This window comes from Puma concolor, chromosome B1, assembly GCF_028749965.1.
Source record: "Puma concolor isolate L17-30 chromosome B1, mPumCon1.1.hap2, whole genome shotgun sequence".
NCBI lineage: Eukaryota > Metazoa > Chordata > Mammalia > Carnivora > Felidae > Puma > Puma concolor.
In genome coordinates this window covers 196024000-196043354 of record NC_141670.1, presented here as the reverse complement: position 1 = coordinate 196043354, position 19355 = coordinate 196024000, and the positions used below count along the sequence as shown (strand labels likewise).

General features: G+C 44.4%; 1 protein-coding gene across 3 annotated transcripts in view; it reads left to right on the top strand.

Moving 5' to 3' along the window:
* The first annotated feature begins 5989 nt into the window (after window positions 1–5989).
* BST1 (bone marrow stromal cell antigen 1) overlaps window positions 5990–19355 on the top strand; it is a 32022-nt gene continuing 18656 nt past the window's right edge. The window contains exons 1-6 of one of the 3 annotated variants that reach the window (XM_086705403.1): window positions 5990–6253; window positions 8268–8394; window positions 10111–10246; window positions 14989–15071; window positions 18641–18717; window positions 19065–19157. In XM_086705403.1, coding sequence (XP_086561529.1) covers window positions 6081–6253; window positions 8268–8394; window positions 10111–10246; window positions 14989–15071; window positions 18641–18717; window positions 19065–19157 — 689 coding nt within the window. In that variant the 5' untranslated portion in view covers window positions 5990–6080. Of the gene's footprint in view, window positions 6254–6470; window positions 6592–8267; window positions 8395–10110; window positions 10247–14988; window positions 15072–18640; window positions 18718–19064; window positions 19158–19355 lie in introns of those variants that run through there. The other 2 variants (XM_086705402.1, XM_086705404.1) reach the window with 2 other exon arrangements.

The window sequence follows — 19355 nt, the reverse complement described above, 5'->3', positions numbered from 1 at the left end:
TTTTCGGGACAGAGAGAGACAGAGCATGAACGGGGGAGGGGCAGAGAGAGAGGGAGACACAGAATCGGAAACAGGCTCCAGGCTCCGAGCCATCAGCCCAGAGCCTGACGCGGGGCTCGAACTCACGGACCGCGAGATCGTGACCTGGCTGAAGTCGGACGCTTAACCGACTGCGCCACCCAGGCGCCCCGACACCCGTATTTCTACTAACAATCTGTTTTAAGGCAATGTAGATTTCTTCTACTGTGTTCCCCCAAATGGTTTCAGCCTCCGTGCAGTTGCAAACCACTTCCATATTTTGAGTATTTGTTCCAGCAGGCTTGCCAAAATCTGAAGCCAGAAAAATCTCATTGTTTCGATGACTGTAGCTGCCTCATCTGTTCTCCAACTTCACCTCTGCTTTGGGGCACCTCCTTGCAGATTCTGGCCAAGATTAGCCAAGAGTAACTGTCCCTGGTGACATCCCAAGCTCAGTCGTGGAACTGAAGAAAACAGGGAAACAGAAAAGGGATACTTCCAGATCCTGCTCTAACAAGCTACCATAAACCTAGTGGCTTAAAACAACATGTATCTGTTTAGAAATGAGGTCAGAAGTCCAACGACAGTCTCCCAGGACTAAAGTCAAGATGTCAGCAAGGCTTGTTCCTTCTGGAGGCTCTAGGGAATAATCAATCTCTCCTTTTTTTTTTTTTTTTTTTTTTAAATTTTTTGATGTTTATTTTTGAGAGACAGAGACACAGACAGTGTGAGTGGGGGAGGGGCAAAGAGAGAGGGCGACACAATCTGAAGCAGGCTCCAGACTCCAAGCTGTCTGCACAGAGCCCAGTGCGGGGCTCGAACCCACAAACCGTGAGATCATGATCTGAGCCAAAGTCGGACGCTCAACTGATTGAGCCAATCAGGTGCCCCCCCATTTTTTTTTTTTAATATTTACTTTTGCAAGAGAGAGAGTGAGAGGAAAAGGGGCAAAGAGATATATATATATAGAGAGAGAGAGGAGGACAGAGGATCCAAAGCAGGCTCTGTGCTGACAGCAGACAGCCAGATGTGGGGCTTGAACTCACGAACCGCGAGATCATGACCTGAGCCAAAGTTGGACGCTTAACTGACTGAGCCACCCAGGCGCCCCAGGAAGAATCTTTCTTTGCATTTTCAAGCTTCAAGAGTCTGCCTACATTCCCTGTCTCATGGCCCCATCCTGCAGCATAGCACCCCCAAGTATCTCTCTGCTTCCATCATTACATTGCCTTCTCTGTGTCTCTCATCCTCCTGCCTCCCTTTTATAAGGGAGACAGAGCGGGGACTGGACTCAGGCCCCCTCAACCCTAACCCAAAACCCAGCATTCCTTGGCAGCTGGAACTCTAGGCCTCTTGAGTAGCGTTATCTTGCAGGAATGCAAATGCAGCATGCTTACCTAAAGGAGGGACTTCATCATGTAGACTGGCAGAGAGCTAACCAAACCAGTCTTCGCCAAGGTGGACCCCAGTGCTGACCTTTCACCGACTTTCTCCCTCATTATAATATTAAAAATCCTGCGGGGGCGGGGGAGGGAGGGAGGGTGGAGATTGATCATGCTATTGAGACATGCCATACATGCTTGCCCCACTTCCTATTATCTCTTCCCACCCATTCACGCTTAGGTCACTCCTTTCCCTCCTCAGTCTCTTTAAAAACATTCCCTGGCCTTTGTTCCTGTTGGACGCCCATCAATTTCTATTTCTTAGGGAACCCAAGGACTGGAGCTGGTGATATAAGGACCCTTAAAAAGACATTGGACCATCCAGACAATCCATTATAATCTTTCCATCTCAAGATCCTTAACTTAATCACTTTTGCAAAGTCCCTCCAACTGTGTAAGGTAATGTATTCACAGTTTCCTGGGGATTAGGATATTGTGGAGCCATTACTCTGGCCTGCCACAACAGAAAATAAAAACAAGAAGCAAATAAGATGATAAGTATTCAAAACATTCATTGAGAGAACATTATGAAACACACTGTGCTAAGACCTTTAAAAGCCTCATTTCTCTTCATCCTTTAGCAACCAAGAATGCCAGTCAACAAAAGAGACATTTTTAATAAGGAAGTCCAGAATTACTGAAAACTCTTAAAGTTCAAGGAAACAAAGTACAAATTAGTACTGAGTTCAAGGTTTTTGACGTGTGACCCTAGCTTTCCTGTCAAGTCTCAGGCTACACTCTATTTATCAATAAAACTAGCTTTTGATCCTTTTCCAGAAAAAGTCCCATGCTTTCCCATTATTCTGCCTTTGCTTGAGCAATTGGTACCATCTGAAATCTCTTTCCTCCAACTCTGGATGTCAGCATTCTATTCCTTTTTCTAGAACTTCCTATAAGGGGCATAATAAATTATATATATATTTTTTCCTGTAGCTTCTTTCACTCAGTGTGAACACTTTTAGATGCTTCAGTGTATCAGTAGTGTATGCCTTTGCATTGCTGAGTGGTATTCCATTGTATGACTAGATCACAATTTGTTTATTCTTTTGTTGGACATTTACATTGTTTAGTTTGGGGGTTTTATGGACTAAGCTCAATGAACATTTCATGTGTAAATCTTCAGATAGACATGTGTTCATCTTTTTCTTGGTAAATATCTTCTTTGGTGAGGTATCTGTTCAATTATTTTGCCGATTTAAAAATTTGTGTTGCGTTTCTTGTTGTTTCTGAGTTGTTGAGTTCCTTCTATTTTCTAGACACAAGCTTTAAATCAGTAATCAGCATTCACATTATTATGACCTGTGAATATCATTCACAGTTAAACTTACAGTATTCTATGATTGTTTCCTTTCTTGTAAACTTCTTGCTCACCCCAGAGGTAATAACTATCTCCCCTCAACCCCCAGCCAAGCTTATTTGTTTATGTACTTGGTATTCTATTTAGTTTCCATGTATTGTGCTCTGGGAAGGATGTTTCTAAGGAAAGAGAAAGAAAGAAAGAAAGAAAGAAAGAAAGAAAGAAAGAAAGAAAGAAAGAAAGAAAGAAAGAAAGAAAGAAAGAAAGAAAGAAAGAAAGAAAGAAAGAAAGAAAGAAAGAAAGAAAGAAAGAAAAAGAGGAAGAAAGAAAGGAGGGAAGGAGGGAGGGAAGGAAGGAAAGAAAGGAAGGGAAAGAAAGATATCAAACACATCACCTAAAATACAGACTGATACTTAAAAAAATTTTTTTTTACTGTTTATTTATTTTTGAGAGAGAGAGAGAGAGAGTGCACAAGCAGGGGAGGAGCAGAGAGAGAGGGAGACACAGAATCCCAAGCAGGCTTGAATTCACTCACAAGCTGTGAGATCATGACCTGAGCCAAAGTCAGAGCCTTAACCCACTGAGCCACCAAGGCGCCCCCAGACTGACACTTTTGAATGCATTGAGAGATTCATGCGTCCTGCAGAGAATTTGACCATAATCATAAGTGTCCATAGGATACCAAGCACACAAATAAAGAAGTGTGGGTGGTGGGTGAAGAAAGGGGGAAGGGAGGAGGATAACAGAGATTAATTCTTTCCTCCAGGATAAGGAGAAAGTTCACAAAAAAGGAAACAGAATCATAGAATACCACAAGCTCAGCCATGAATAATACTCACAGGTCATAATAACGTAGATGCTGATTACTGATTTAAAGCTTGAGATAAAACACTTGGGATGATGAAAGGCACAGAAAGATGCCTTCTGAGGATGTGTGAGGTTAAAATTAAAATTTCCTTTTCCGTCCTAGGAAGTCAAAGAATAATATCCAAGATAGAAACATCAAGAAACAGCAGATAGCCATGTTATTTGGAAATGCAGAAGTAAAAGTTTTTTTTGAAATAAGTAAAAATGCTAATTTCTGGAAAGTGAACTGAGTCAGGGAGGACTGGACAGGAGAATGTGGGTTTTGGTTATACACTTTACAAATGAAAAAGAGAGTCAGGGCGCCTGGGTGGTTTAGTCGGTTAAGCATCTGACTTCAGCTCAGGTCATGATCTCACGGTTTTGAGTTTGAGCCCCAAATCGAGTGAGCTCGAGCCCCGCTTTCGGTGAGCCCCACTTCCCTCTCTCTCTGCCTCTGACTCACTTGTGCCCTCTCTCTCAAACAAAACAAAGCAAAAAACTTAAAAAATAATAAATAAAAAAGGTAGATGGGACACCTCGATGCCTCAGTCAGTTGAGTGTCCGACTTCAGCTCAGGTCATGATCTCCAGGTTTGTGTGTTTGGTTTGTGAGTTCTAGCCCCGCATCTGGCTCTCTGCTGTCAGCAGGGAGCCCCGCTTCTGTCCTGTCTCCCATTCTCTCTGCACCTCCCCCACTTACACGCTCTCAAAAATAAATACACGTTTAACAAAATAATTAAAAAAGAGAGAAAGAGTCACATAAAATGTTATAGAACCCCCAACCCCACCCCTCGCCAGCTCCCCATGTTTACCAGATGCTTGCTGTGGGCACTCCGTTCACAGCTATCATTACTGTGAGAATTGAGGATTAGGGCCTCCAGAATTCCAAGTGCAATTCTGGCAATCCTGGCTGTCTGAATTGCCTACCTCTGGGAGTTTGCATTTATCTGGAAGGGAGATTATAACCTCCCACAAGTTCCTTAACTTCCCGGCGTTTCCTCATCTCTAAAATGGGGATGAAAAGAAATAAAAAATAAATAAATAAATAAGTAAATAAATAAATAAAATGGAGATAATAAACCCAGCTGGGAGGGATGTTGTGAAAAGTAATTCAAAACTATGCTTATAGAGTGCTTGGCACATAATAGCAGCTCAACAAACATTAGTGTTTGTGGTTATTACTTCCTGAAAACAAAACCCACTCACCATTGACCAGTGGAAAAGAGGGCTTCTATCAAAGATGTCAGAGTTTGGGACCAGAAATATCTTTCTTTCAATGACTAAACTTCCCAGGCCTATTCCCCAACCTTGTTTCTTTGGGAGCTCTTTCTTCCTGGCCAATATTAGCGCAGAGCCTGTTTTTCTGTTTGTTTGTTGTTTGTCAGACTGGCGGTTGCCAGGACGGGGGTGGGGGCGGGATGGGCGAAACAGGTAAAAAGGATTAAGGGGCTCCTAAATTGAAGAAGTCAGGAACATGAAAAGTATAGCCTGGGGAATGTAGTCAATAGTATTATAATAACCTGTGATGACAGATGTTGACTACATGTGTGGTGAGCATGCGGTAATGTACAGAATTGTCCTACACCTGAAACTGTATGCTAATTACACTTCAATTAAAAACAAAACAAAAGATGGGGCGCCTGGGTGGCTCAGTCGGTTGAGCGTCCGACTTCGACTTCGGCTCAGGTCACGATCTCGCGGTCAGTGAGTTCGAGCCCCGCGTCGGGCGCTGTGCTGACAGCTCAGAGCCTGGGGCCTGCTTCTGCTTCTGTGTCTCCCTCTCTCTCTGCCCCTGACCCACTCGCATTCTGTCTCTGTCAAAAATAAATAAACATTAAAAAAAGAAAAGAAAAAGAGCAGAAGAACAAAAGGGGCGTCTGGCTGGCTCAGTCCGTAGAGCAGAGCACGCTACTCTTTTTTTTTTTTAATTTTTTTTTTAATGTTTATTTCTGAAACAGAAACAGAGCATGAGTGGGGGAGGGGCAGAGAGAGAGGGAGACACAGAATCTGAAGCAGGCTCCAGGCTCCCAGCTGTCAGCACAGAGCCTGACGTGGGGCTCGAACTCACAAACTGTGAAATCGTGACCTGAGCCGAAGTCAGTCGCTCAACCGACTGAGCCACCCAGGCGCCCCCAGAGCACGCTACTCTTGATCTCAGGGTTGGGAGCCCAAGCCCCACCTTGAGCGTAGAGATTACTTAAAAATTAAAATCTTTAAAAAGAGAAGGAGAAGGATGAGGAGGAGGGGGAGGGGGAGGGGAGGGGGAGGGGGAGGGGGGGGAGGAGATCAGCCAAGAGCCAGAGTCCTGTTCCCGGTGAAGTCCTAACTCCGTCCAGGAACTGAAGCAGCTGGCAGGGGCGGAGAGGGAGGGGGTGGGGGTGGGGTGCGCGTCTGCGGAGCGCAGCTGGAGGGAGCCGGCTTCGTGCAGGGGAGAGGAGCGAGTCCAGAAGACAGAGCCGGAGGGACAAAGTCCGGGGGATGGCAGCCCTGGGGCGCGCGTCCTCGCTGCTGTCGCTGCTGCCGCTGCTGCTGGTGCCCGCTGCGGGAGCAGGGGGCGCGCGGTGGCGCGGGGAGGGCACCAGCCCGCACCTACGGAGGATCTTTCTGGGCCGCTGCGCGGAGTACAGCTCCCTGCTGAGCCCGGAGCTGCGGTGAGCGCGGCGGGGGCGGCGGGAGGTCTGGAGGTGAGGAGGGCGTGGGGAGTCTGAAGGTCGGGGCCTGGGGGGGAAGGGGAGGATCTTGACCCGAGAGGGGTGGGGGAAAGTGGGGGTTCTAGAGGTGCGGGGAGCCAAATGTGGAGAGTGGGGAGTCTAGCGGTGTGTGTGTGTGTGTGTGTGTGTGTGTGTGTGTGTATGTGTGTGTGTGTGTGAAGCAGGCTGTGGGTGGTCGGCCTAGAGGTGAGGCTTAGGTAGAGGGGAGTTTGGATGACCGACAGCATGTGCTCAGCCAGAAGGGTCAGACCCAGGATGAGGGCCTTCCGCTGGAATTGGTGAGTCTGGGGACTTGGGCAATTCATTATCAGATCCCCTAAGGTAGAGGACTTTCTAAGTTGAGTCTCTCTTGCCAGCACAGTGCTTCGTACTAATCTTTATACCTTCTTTGGACCTACTTTTGCTGTTTTCATAATGTCCTTTTATTGTGCCAGGATTTTTTTTTTTTTTTTTTTTTTTTTTTTTTGGTGACAAGGTTCAGACACATAAAAACAGCAGAGAATCGTGTAGGGAACCCACCCATGATAGCCACTGCCCACCACATGACATAAAAAGTTACAAATGCCTTGGGGAACGTTTTTGAAAAGCTAGAATGGACTTCAAGAGTGGTGGCTGTCGCTGGAGGGCATCCTTTCTGCTTTAGTGTCACCTGATGCAAAGGGTGACGGCTTGGGCGTGTCAGCCGATAGATCAGCCCAAATCCCTTGGCTTGAGCGAATGTTTTTTTGAGCGAATGTTTTTTATTACTTTCAGCGAGGAAGGAGACAGGGAGATAGTTCTCAAAGCACTGTCTCCTCTAACACAAACTTCAGAGCTGCTTATACTGCCAGCCGCACCATTTTGTCCAGTTATTCTTGCAAATAGGTAGCTGGTCACAGGAACTTGGTAAACTTTGTAATCTTTCCAGCATGGCTTACAAGGGGTTAGCTTAACTACAATTTCCCAGGAACATTTATGATCTGTGTTCCCAGGCATCTACTCTCTCTCTCTCTCTTTTAAAAAATTTCTTTAAGTTTATTTATTTATTTTGAGAGAAAGGGAGAGAGAGAGTAGAGAGTAGAGGGTGCACACGCACGCGCGCGCGCGCGCGCGCGCGCGCACACACACACACACACACACACACACACACGTGGGGGAGGGGCAGAGAGGAGAGAGATCCCAAGCAGCCTCCCAACCATCAGTGCAGAGTCTGATGTGGGGCTCCAACTCACGAACCATGAGATTGAACCATGAGATCGTGACCTGAGATCAAGAGTCAGACACTTAACCGACTGCACCACCCAGGTACCCAAGGAATCTACTCTCCCGAGTAACTTTGGAGGGTTCCCAGGAACAGTGAGGTCCTCAAGGACTCGTGAAGCTGAAAACAAATATGCTGGAGAAACAAGATAGTTATTTTCTCACTGATGAGACATTAGGTCCCTGATGTGACCTTATTCCTAACTAACATTAGCAGCGGGTGTAACAGCTTTTCTCAACACTCAGAGCCCATGCCTGGTTTTATAAGGTCTTGTCCACCAGCCTGATCTCACCTGGCCCCTGACACAATGGACCTTAGGTCTAAATGGAGAGGCACCTCAAATTGGGGGCCTGCATTGGCTTATTGGAATTGTCATCCTCCAGCACAGTGCTTTTTCTGCTGGTCTCTGGGAGCCTGAGACAAGACTTAGGTTCCTTAGCTCTGAAACGTGTGTAGTTCCTTCTGAGACCACTTTCACGGTCAGATTCCTAAATCCGTCACGGGTTTGTCTTCTCCTCTTCTGAGCTGGGGTTAATGCATGAGACATGACAGTTTGCTGCCTTTCTTGTGCCTAGTTCTGCAGAGTTAATAAACGGCAAAATTGCTTGTAAAGCTGTTGAACTTTGAGAGAAACGACAGTATTTCACATCACTTCATGATGTCGTTGGTTTTTTTTTTCTTTTCTTTTCTTTTTTAACTTGTACTTCTGTACAGGGACAAGAACTGCACAGCTATCTGGGAAGCCTTTAAAGTGGTTCTGGACAAGGATCCCTGTTCTGTATTTCCCTCGGACTATGACCTTTTTATTACCCTCTCCAGACACTCCATTCCCAGGGACAAGGTAAAATGTTCTTCTCTGTCTCTACAGAGATAGATAGTGCCTGGGCCAGTATCTGTGACCCTGTGGGACCCTGTTTCAGTATCACCAAAAAATCAAGCAACAAACTCACCTGAGCTCTCTGATGGGAAGGCATCTTCACTGGTAATCCTGGGTCTCCTGCCTGTCTGGGCAGAAGGGACTTTCCTAGGTCAACAAGTCTGTGCAGGAATCACCACATTAGGACGTTGCCACACCTTCTTCCTGGGCCTCTGCCCCGAACCAATTCTGAATAACCTGTGTCCCAACTGGCCCCATTTGGTCTGAACTTTGAGGGACTCAGAAAGGCTTTAACCTCAATATCTTCCCAGAAGACTGATCCCTCCTTTTATTATTATTATTATTATTATTATCATTATCATTATTATTTTAATGTTTATTTATTTTTGAGAGAGAAGGAGAGACAGAGTGTGAGCAGGGGAGGGGCAGAAAGAGAGGGAGACACAGAATCCAAAGCAGGTTCTAGGCTCTGAGCTGTCAGCACAGAGCCTGACACAGGGCTCAAACTCACAAACTGTGAGACTGTGACCTGAGTCGAAGTCAGATGCTTCACCAACTGAGCCACCCAGGTGCCCCCTGATCCCTCATTTTAAGGAACCTTAAGATTCTATCTGTTCAGTACCATTAAGAAAACCACATGTCTATGTTCTGAGTTTTTTTTTTTTTTTTTTATGTTTTGAGTTCTAATAAAATCAAAATAAATGAGAAAATCTACATAAAATGCTTGCTTAGAACAATACCTTGAGTTTAAAGAAAGATACCTTTATTGTTTCTCTGACAACATAATTCTTAACCTGATTTTTCATTGTAAAATCAGGTAACAATAATGTTTACCAATGAGAAAATCTTAACATCATTTCTGATAGAGCTGGAAGGTTCAGTGATATAATAGATTGAAAATAGGTTGCATTTTGCACCTTGCCAGCTCCCTGCCAGTAAAAAGAGGAACGATGAATTTTGTTCTTTCTTTGGTGCTAGCTGATGAACTCAGGAAATAGTTCCCAATTTACTTCCACCTGCTGAACATTGTGCTAAGGCAACAAGTGGACAAAGTGCAACAGAGAACAAAACAGCCCTCCCCCAGGAACCTTTCAGTCTGGGCATAGACCAAGTGGACTACTAAGGATCTAATGAGATTATGAGCGGGATATCGTTATTTGTATTACTGTTGTGTGAAAACACCGTAGCTTGACGGTGGAAACTGTAAAACATAATATAAAAGTCACATATTTCTGAGGCACTTTATGCTCTGGGAAGTGCTTTTTTGTGGTTACATATTATCCTGAACACAGCTGTGGTAGAAGAGAAAGGGCTCATGCTCCCCATTTTCCAGATGTTGAAACCGAGGCACAGGGAGATTACATGCTTTGCTCAAGATCACACATCTAGTGTATGAACAGACTCAGGATTCAAACCCAGGTCCTTTGATCTTTTTTTAATCCAGGAATGTTTATATAAACACTGCTGGGAAAGTATTTTGTTAATGTTTGCCTGATACCCTAGAAATAAGGGGAGTAAATATCGGGATACTCTCTGAATGGGTAAACAGAGACAAAGAAAAAGAAAGTTCAGTTGTCAGGCAAGCTGGAGTTGAATGAGCAATGGACTGCCTGACATGTCTGAAAAAAATCTGCCTTGATTTTATTTTATATGGTAATTTTGTGTTTGCTTTTTCCTTAGTCCCTGTTCTGGGAAAACAACCACCTCCTTGTCACTAGCTATGCGGAGAATGCCCGTCGCTTTATGCCTCTGCGTGATGTTCTGTATGGCAGGATTGGAGATTTTCTGAGCTGGTGTCGACAGGAAAATGCCTCCGGTAAGACTCCTGCACAAACCACAAGAAAAGTATGAGCTCTGGGGGCCTGGCTGGCTCAGTTGTTGGAGCATACAGCTCTTGATTTCAGGGTCGGGTTTGTGAGTTCGAACCCCCGTGTTGGGTGTAGGATTACTTAAAAAAATAAAATCTGTTTTTTAAATGTTTATTTATTTTTGAGAGAGAGAGACAGAGCGTGAGTGGGAGAGGGACAAGAGAGAGAGGGAGACACAGAATCCGGAGCAGGCTCTGAGCTGTCAGCACAGAGCCCGACGTGGGGCTCGAACTCACGAAGTGAGAGATCATGACCTGAGCTGAAGTCGATGCCTAATTGACTGGGCCACCCAGGCGCCCCATAAAATTTTAAAAATAAAACAAAAGTAAGAGCTCTCATTTAAGTAGATATTGTGCATTTGTGCTAAATGCTTTCATATGCATTTGTCTCATTTGATTCCCCCCAAATCCTCTGAGGTAGGTGGTAATAATAATTAATAATAACAATAATAGGTAGAAAGCACTTATCTTTTGCTGGGTACTCTCTAAGCACTTTACATATACAGTATTAACTAATTTAATCTCTGCACCAGCCCCAAGAGATAGGTCTTCTCCTAAATTCCTGTTTCGATAAATGAGGACCCTGAGGCCCAGCAAGGTTAAGAAACCTGTTGAGGAGTGAACAGCCAGGAAGCAGCAGAGGCAGACAGCCTGACTCCAGAACACACGCTCCCAATCCTGCACAACTTGGCCTCACCACCCTCACTTTCCAGAAAGGGAAACGGACGCTTAGGGAGGTTAAGTCACTGGAAGAAGCAACGCCAGGAGTTAATTCTCTCCTGATGGATTCTGAAGCCTGTGCTCTTAAATGCCACGCCAAGTGCCGGCGGACATTTGGAGACTGAAATCACAGTGAAAGTCACAAGGGCTGGCCTGGTGGGAATGAAAACTCTCCTCATGCATTTTATCTCCCAGATCCTTCTGGGAACTGGAGATAACAGAGCCCCCATCCTCGGGGCGCTTATAGCCTTGTGAGGGATGTTCCCTTCTGTGCTGTGCTCTGACGCAGGAAAAGCCAGGTCCTAAGCAGTAGCACAGACACCAGCCTAGACCAGGGTATCCGTGAAGCTTCCCAGCAGTTCTTGGTTCTCAGTGAGTCTCGAAGGGTGAGCAGGAAAGGTGGAGGCGGGAGGGGGTGCTCCCTTGAGAAAACTGGAGATTCCTCCTCCCTGGGTATTGGAGTCACGTTCAAAGGTAGCCTAAGCGCAGTTCCGTGTATTCTCCTCCAGTCATCCATTCATCCAACCCAGAGCCATAGAGAGCCTACTCTGTGCCAAGCCCTCTTCTAGGCACTGGGAACACAGCAGAGGATAAAACAGGCAAATCATACTCCATCCTTACACTATAGACGGGAGATAAAACAATACACAGGCAAGTAAAATAATCTGTGGAAGGGTGTCTGGCATATTTAAGGAACAGCAAGAACCACAGTGACTAAAGAGAAAAGTACAGGCTGTGAGGCTAGAGGAATAAAGGAAGGCCAGACGGCATGGGACCTGTGAGGACTCTGGCTTTCACTGGTGGGGAGATGGAAAATTGCAGGGCTCAGATCAATGCACACGGTCCTTTGTTCAATGGACAGTGACCAGGAAGCCTGTGGTTATCCTGCAGCAGGGTGGGGAGAATGGGGAAGGGGTGTGAGAGAAAGAACGTGAAGGAAAGGAGAGTACGGTATAATCACAAACAAATGTTTGGTCTTTGTCCCCATTTCCTGGCACACAGCTTCTAAAGCCCTGGGAATCCGAGGAGAGAGAAGAGAGTCTTTTGTGGGGTAATGAGATGACTGGTGGCTGGGGGCCCCTAAAGAGCTTCACATGGGGGTTGGTCACCAGGAAGACCAAGGAAAGCCTGATTAGAGCCTGTGAGCTCTCAGCCCCGTCTCTGTCCTCCAGGATGGAAAGAGGGGCTGGCGGTTGAGTTAACCGCCAAACTGGCGATTTAATCAGTTGTGTCTGCGTAATGAAATCTCATAAAACCCTTGTGTAGTGGGGTTCAGAGGGTTTCTGAGTTGGTGAACGCGGATGCTGGGAGGGTGGTGGGCCTGGCGGGGGCGTGGGAGCTCCCCATACTTCCCCTCGGAAGCACATATGTTGCCCTGTTTGGTTCTCTCTAGGACAACTTGTCAGTGAGTACCTTCTCCTTTTTCATAGAGTAAATGGTGGACATGATCCCATTATAGGGCTGCTGAATTCTGTCATTAAAATTTTATTTTATTTTTTATTTTTTTTTAAAGGAGATTTTATTTTTTTTAATTTTTTTTAACGTTTATTTATTTTTGACAGAGAGAGACAGAGCATGAACAGGGGAGGGGCAGAGAGAGAGGGAGACACAGAATCTGAAACAGGCTCCAGGCTCTGAGCTGTCAGCACAGAGCCCGACGCGGGGCTCGAACTCACGGACTGTGATATCATGACCTGAGCTGAAGTCGGACGCATAACCGACCGAGCCACCCAGGCGCCCCAAAATTTTAAAGAATTAATACATTTTAACACTTCATGTATATATATATGCACAAAAATGTTTATTTGAATTTTGAAAGATTATGTAATATTATATTAGTAACATTTTAATTTTGAAGTTTATAGAATATTACTCTTTTTATGTTTTTTTAATTTAAAAAATTTTTAAAACTTACATCCAAGTTAGTTAGCATCTAGTGCAACAATGTTTTCAGGAGTAGGTTCCTTAGTGCCCCTTACCCATTTAGCCCCTCCCCCTCCCACCCCCCCTCCAGTAACCCTCTGTTTGTTCTCCATATTTAAGGGTCTCTTATGTTTTGTCCCCCTGCCTGTTTTTATATTATTTTTGCTTCCCTTCCCTTATGATCATCTGTTTTGTATCTTAAAGTCCTTATATGAGTGAAGTCATATATTTGTCTTTCTCTGACTGGCGAATTTCACTTAGCATAATACCCTCTAGTTCCATCCACATAGTTGCAAATGGCAAGATTTCATTTCTGTTTGATTGCCGAGTAATACTCCATTGTACATATATACTACATCTTCTTTATCCATTCATCCATCCATCGATGGACATTTGGGCTCTTTCCATACTTTGGCTATTGTTGAAAGGGCTGCTATAAACATTGGGGTGCATGTGCCCCTTCAAAACAGCACACCTGTACCCCTTGGATGAATTACCTAATAGTGCAATTGCTGGGTCATAAGGAAGTTCTATTAATTTTTTGAGGAACCTCCATACTGTTTTCCAGAGTGGCTACACCAGTTTGCATTCCCACCAGCAGTGCAAAAGAGATCCTCTCTCTCCGCATCCTTGCCAACATCTGTTGTTGTCTGAGTTGTCAATGTTTGCCATTCTGACAGGTGTAAGGTGGTATCTCATTGTGGTTTTGATTTGTATTTCCCTTATGATGAGTGATGTTGAGCATTTTTTCATGTGTCGGTTGGCCATCTGAATGTCTTCCTTGGAGAAGTGTCTATTCATGTCTTTTGCCCATTTCTTCACTGGATTCTTTGTTTTTTGGGTGTTGAGTTTGATAAGTTCTTTATAGATTTCGGATACTAACCCTTTATTTGATATATCGTTTGCAAGTATCTTCTCCCATTCCATTGGTTGCCTTTTAGTTTTGCTGATTGTTTCCTTCATTGTGCAGAAGCTTTTTATTTTGATGAGGTCCCACTAGTTCCTTTTTGCTTTTGTTTCCTTTGCCTCTGGAGATGTGTTGAGTAAGAAGTTGCTGTGGCCAAGATCAAAGAGGTTTTTACCTGCTTTCTCCTTGAGGATTTTGATGGCTTTCTGTCTTACATTGAAGTCTTTCATCCATTTTGAGTTTATTTTGTGTATGGTGTGAGAAAGTGGTCCAGGTTCATTCTTTTGCATGTCGCTGTCCAGTTTTCCCAGCACCACTTGCTGAAGAGACTGTCTTTATTCCATTGGATATTCTTTCCTGCTTTGTCAAAGATTAGTTGGCCATATGTTTGTGGGTCCATTTCTGGGTTCTCTGTTCTCTTCAATTGATCTGAGTGTCTGTTTTTGTGCCAACATGTTATATATTTTAAATTTTATAAAATATCTATTTTTTGGCCAAGGACTATCACTTTCTTGGTGTATTTTTGTTTTATTTATGTCCAAGACCAGGGCTAACTGGAGAAAGCACTTCTCCCAAGAAAGCCAAGGTTTTTTTTTAATTAAAAAAATTTTATTTGAGAGAGAGAAAGAGAGAGAGAGAGAGAGATAATCCTAAGCAGGCTCCTCACACAGTGTAGAGCCTGATGTGGGGCTTGATCCCACAAGCGTGGGATTATGACCTGAGCCAAAATCAAGAGTCAGATGTTTAACTGACTGATCCACCCAGGCACCCTGCAAAGAGTTTTTTTAAAAAATAATTTCACTCGAACTTCAGTAAAGAAATAACCCAGCTAACATGCTGATGCTCAGCGGTCGGCAGCCTTACTCGTTCACTAACTGCTTAGTTCTCTGCCTTCTTCACATTTGTGCTGAGCAAAATGACACCTGTCCTGCTGTCATGGATTGGGTGATCCCTCGCCATGTTCCTTGTGGATTGGGTGGGCAGAACTACCGTGCACGTCAAACTTGTAAACACAAGCTAAATAGATTTTAAATATTTTAAATTAATATTTTAAATTAATTCTTTGCCAGCAAATATTTTAAATTAATTCTTCTTTGATACAATGTTTGGAATGAAACATGTTTGTCTGTTTTCCCCTTAGGGCTCGATTATCAGTCCTGCCCTATGTCAGAAGATTGTGAGAACAACCCTGTGGATTCTTACTGGAAAATGGCATCTATGCAGGTAAGTGTGGGGAAGGCAGCTGAGAGGCTAAGCAGGTGTAGGCCTGCAAACATGAGACAGTGGGGTTCGGAGACTGGGCCCATCGGGTCATGACTTAACTTCTCTGAGCCTCTCTTCCCATCCATGTTTGGCACAGTCTGATTCACTCTGCTCCGTAGAGGTGTGAGGACGTAGGAGCCCAAATACTTACTGCAGCGCCTGGCACAGGGGACACATTCAGTGAGTGTTGGTATAGATGAGGATATTAACTAGTCACTATTACTACCACCACGCTGCAGCTGCCCTGGTGTTTTAAATCAATGTGGTTTTGACTGCTATGTAAAATGGGGTGATCCTTGTTTTATGCGAACCCCTGGGACACCTGAGATCGAGATGTGGGGGTCAGAAATGTCCCCGAGACTGATATTAATGATAGAGGAGGTGATAGGTGACAGGTGAGCAGAGGGTAAACTGGAGACACGGAAATGGTCTTTTGTGGAAGGTCTATACAGCTACCAGTTCATGATAGTCTATTAACCGTTGGCTGTATTGACTAGGAGGCCAGTGGGCTTCAGGGTCCCATCACCTACAACCACCCACCCCCTTTCAGGGCTGTCCGTGTCCCTTTTTGTCCCATTCTGGATCCCCAGGTGTCCACTGGGTCCATTGTTAATCAGGGTGACTTTTGTTAGACCCTCTTCCACGTTGTGGTTTAGAGCAGGGCAATGGGCCTGCTCCAGGCAAAAGGCACTGTTAATGTCTGCACTCTCCTGCTGCACCAGCGGGGGCACCCCACTTTTGCTCACTACCCATAGGCTTCGTTTCCAGTGGAGACTCCGCTCAGTGAGCATTGGGCTGCCAGCGCTCATGGAGGCTGTGGGTGCCTCATCGCCTGAATGTGGGGTTGGTTGTCACAGCAACTCAGGGGCAATGTCAACATTCTCGTAAAACAACAACAACAAACCATGTACTCTTTGCCGTGCACCTGCCCCACGTCAAAGAGTGTGCTCCAAACCAATCTCCTCTACCCTCTCCAACTCTGGAATGGGAGTCCAAGAATCATACCCACGTTTTAGGAGCCCTTGGAATGAGCTGGGTCGTGTATGCACAAGGAGAGGAGTTTAGCATAACGATGAGGAGAGGGTCTGAATTGTAGCAGAGAAGTATTCATTCAATAGATGTTAATAATTACTATTTAAAAAATTTTTTTTAATGTTTATTCAGTTTTGACCGAGAGTGAGCAGGGAGGAGCAGAGAGAAAGACACAAAGTCTGAGGCAGGCTCCAGGCTCTGAGCTGTCAGCACAGAGCCCCATGTGGGACTCCAACCCATGAACCGTGAGATCATGACCTAAGGCGAAGTCAGTCAGATGCTTAACCGATGGAGCTGTCCAGGTGCCCAATAATTATTATTTTAAATGATTTAATCTTTACAACAATCCTATGAGGGAGGGATCCTTATGAGGCACAAAGGGATCAGGAAACTTAACCAGGCTTATTACAGAGCTCGTAAGTCGAGGAGTCATGGACTTACATCTGCTGCGTCATATAGCTTCATTGTATCTGCATGCATTTGTTATTACCTTTTTTTCTTATCAATGTAGTAGCTGCTCAGGATTAAAAAATGACACATTAGGGCCGCTTGGATGGCTCAGTCGGTTAATTGTCCGACTCTTGGTTTTGGCTCAGGTCGCGATCTCCCAGCTCATGGGTTCAAGTCCCAAGTTGGGCTCTGTGCTGACAGTGCAGAGCCTGCTTGGGATTCCCTCTCTCTGTCTCTGTCTCTCTGTCTCTCACACTCTCTCTTTCAAAAGTAAACAAATAAGCATGTTTTAAAAAAAGAAGAATATCTGGACGTTCTTTCTAGACTTATTCTTAAAAAGTTATTTTTAAAAATGACAAATTATAGAAAATATAGATAAGAAAAAATTCATCGTGTATAAGTAAAGGTGACCCCTTCAGCATAGTGGTCACCAGACTTTGGCATTTGTGGATTTAACCGTGACCATTAGCATTATTTTGAAGCAACTAAAACGTACACAGCATGAAGTGCACTGTCGCTTTGCTGCTGGCATTAGGTGTCACTTTGTCAGACAATAAGTCCAGCGTGGATCTCATTGCCACCTGCCTTTCCAGCCCCCCACCTCACTAACGGAAACATTTTATCAGGGAAATCGCATGTTCCAGTACGATCCTTTTTCTTTCTTTCTTTCTTTCTTTCTTTCTTTCTTTCTTTCTTTCTTTCTTTCTTTCTTTCTTTCTTTCAAGATTTTATGTTTAAGTCATCTCTGTGCCCAACGTGGGGCTCGAACACACAACCCCAAGACCAAGAGTTGTATTCTTTACGGACTGAGCCAGGCAGTAGTGTTCTGAACTGGAGATTTGGGAACTTCTCTGGACTTATCCCTTCCTTGGGAATTTTGGGGGGTTGACTAATGTTTCCAGACTTTTGCCCGTTTATTTTGAGCATTGAGGGCACATGCTCAGTCTACGTCATCCTGCATTTCGTTTTAAATGTGAGCGCTTCTTACGCTTTTGCAAATCTCGTGTGGACTTTTAGTAACGGTTGGCTAATATTTCAGACATGTGAGTACTTTGGGTTACTTACCATTCCTTTGTTGTTGCCTATTTTAGGTTGCTTACAGACAACACTGCCACACACACCTCTGTGCACAGTGCTTGTGGTGGTCCCTAGGGTTGTGTAGAGTTGTTTACAAAATATGTCTGGCTCATCTTCCACACACATGGTTTGCATTTCCCTGCCTGGTCAAGTTACTTGGGTGTGACTTGTGGTGGCCAAAGAGATGTGAGAGGGAGTGTGCGTGGTTTCCGGGCGGGCACCTTTAAGAACTGGTCTGTGATCTGCCACCGTCCCCTTCTCCCTTCCCTGACAATCAGCGACTTTACAGACACGGAGTCTTCATCAGCTTGGGTCCCAGAGCGAGGACTTATGGAGCAAAACCCCAGTCGACCTGTGATAAACGTGTAGTGTGAGCATGAAACAACTCTTTCTTGCTTAAAGCCACTGTGATTTTGACGTTGTTTGCAATGGCTGTGTAATTTAGTCTGTTTCAGCTGTTACGATGCTGGAATCACATTGTTTCCTCAGTAGATTCCCAGACACGGAATCACTGAGTCTATGAGGTTTTGACATTTCAGAGCAATTTGCTTTACAAGATACACTAGTTGTATCCCTACCAGCTATATGGAATATCAAAATTGTTTTGAAATACCAAATTTTAGTAGATCCTTGCTAATACTGAGGATCGTTAGTTTTATTTTTTATCTTTTTACTTTTTTGAACGTTAATTTATTTTTGAGAGAGGGAGAGACAGAGCACGAACGGGGGAGGGCAGAGAGAGAGGGAGACACAGAATCTGAAGCAGACTCCAGGCTCCAAGCTGTCAGCACAGAGCCCGACGAGGGCCTTGAACCCATAAACTGCGAGATCATGACCTGAACTGAAGTTGGACACCTAACCGACTGAGCCCCCTGGGCTCCCCGAGGATTGTCAGTTTCAAAAACTTGCTCATTTCATACCTGAAAAATGACATGTGTTAATTTACTCCAAATAGTTGTTTCTTCTTACAGTATTCGAGGGATAGCACTGGGGTGATCCACGTCATGCTGAACGGTTCAGAGCCCAAAGGAGCCTATCCTGTTAAAGGGTAAGAATACCAGCATCAACAAATACAACGAAGAATGCCAAAACGTTCACTTTGTGTTTTCAAATGGAGGCTTAAGAAAATTGTTTTCATTCCCAGTGTAATGCTTGCTTTTGTAAATTCCAGTAAAGCAAAACAATCGAATGACCTGGAGATCAGGGCCATGTCTACACATTTCTGCCATTAATAGCTGATGAATGCATGAATGAAATAGATCACCTAAAAATAAAAGCTAAAAATACCCCCCCAAAACACCCCTCAAAACAAAAGTGATGTGTAAATCAACTAACGAAATGGGAAAAGTATCCTATTGCTTTAAGACTTTAAGAAATGCCTTTCCTGTTTCTCAGTTTTTTTGCAGATTTTGAAATTCCCTACCTCCAGAAGGATAAAATCACACGAATTGAGATCTGGGTTATGCATGAAATCGGGAGACCAAAGGTGTAAGTCATGGTGTTTCTGATGATGGTAATTGTGCAAATATGCTTTTCTTGATTTTCATATGATCAAGTCCATTTTACATTTTCATTTTTGGGGACACAACACTCTTCTCTGTTTCTTTTTAATTAAAAAAAAATTTTTTTTAATGTTTATTTACTTTTGAGAGAAAGAGAGAGAGACAGGTGTGAGTGGGGGAAGGA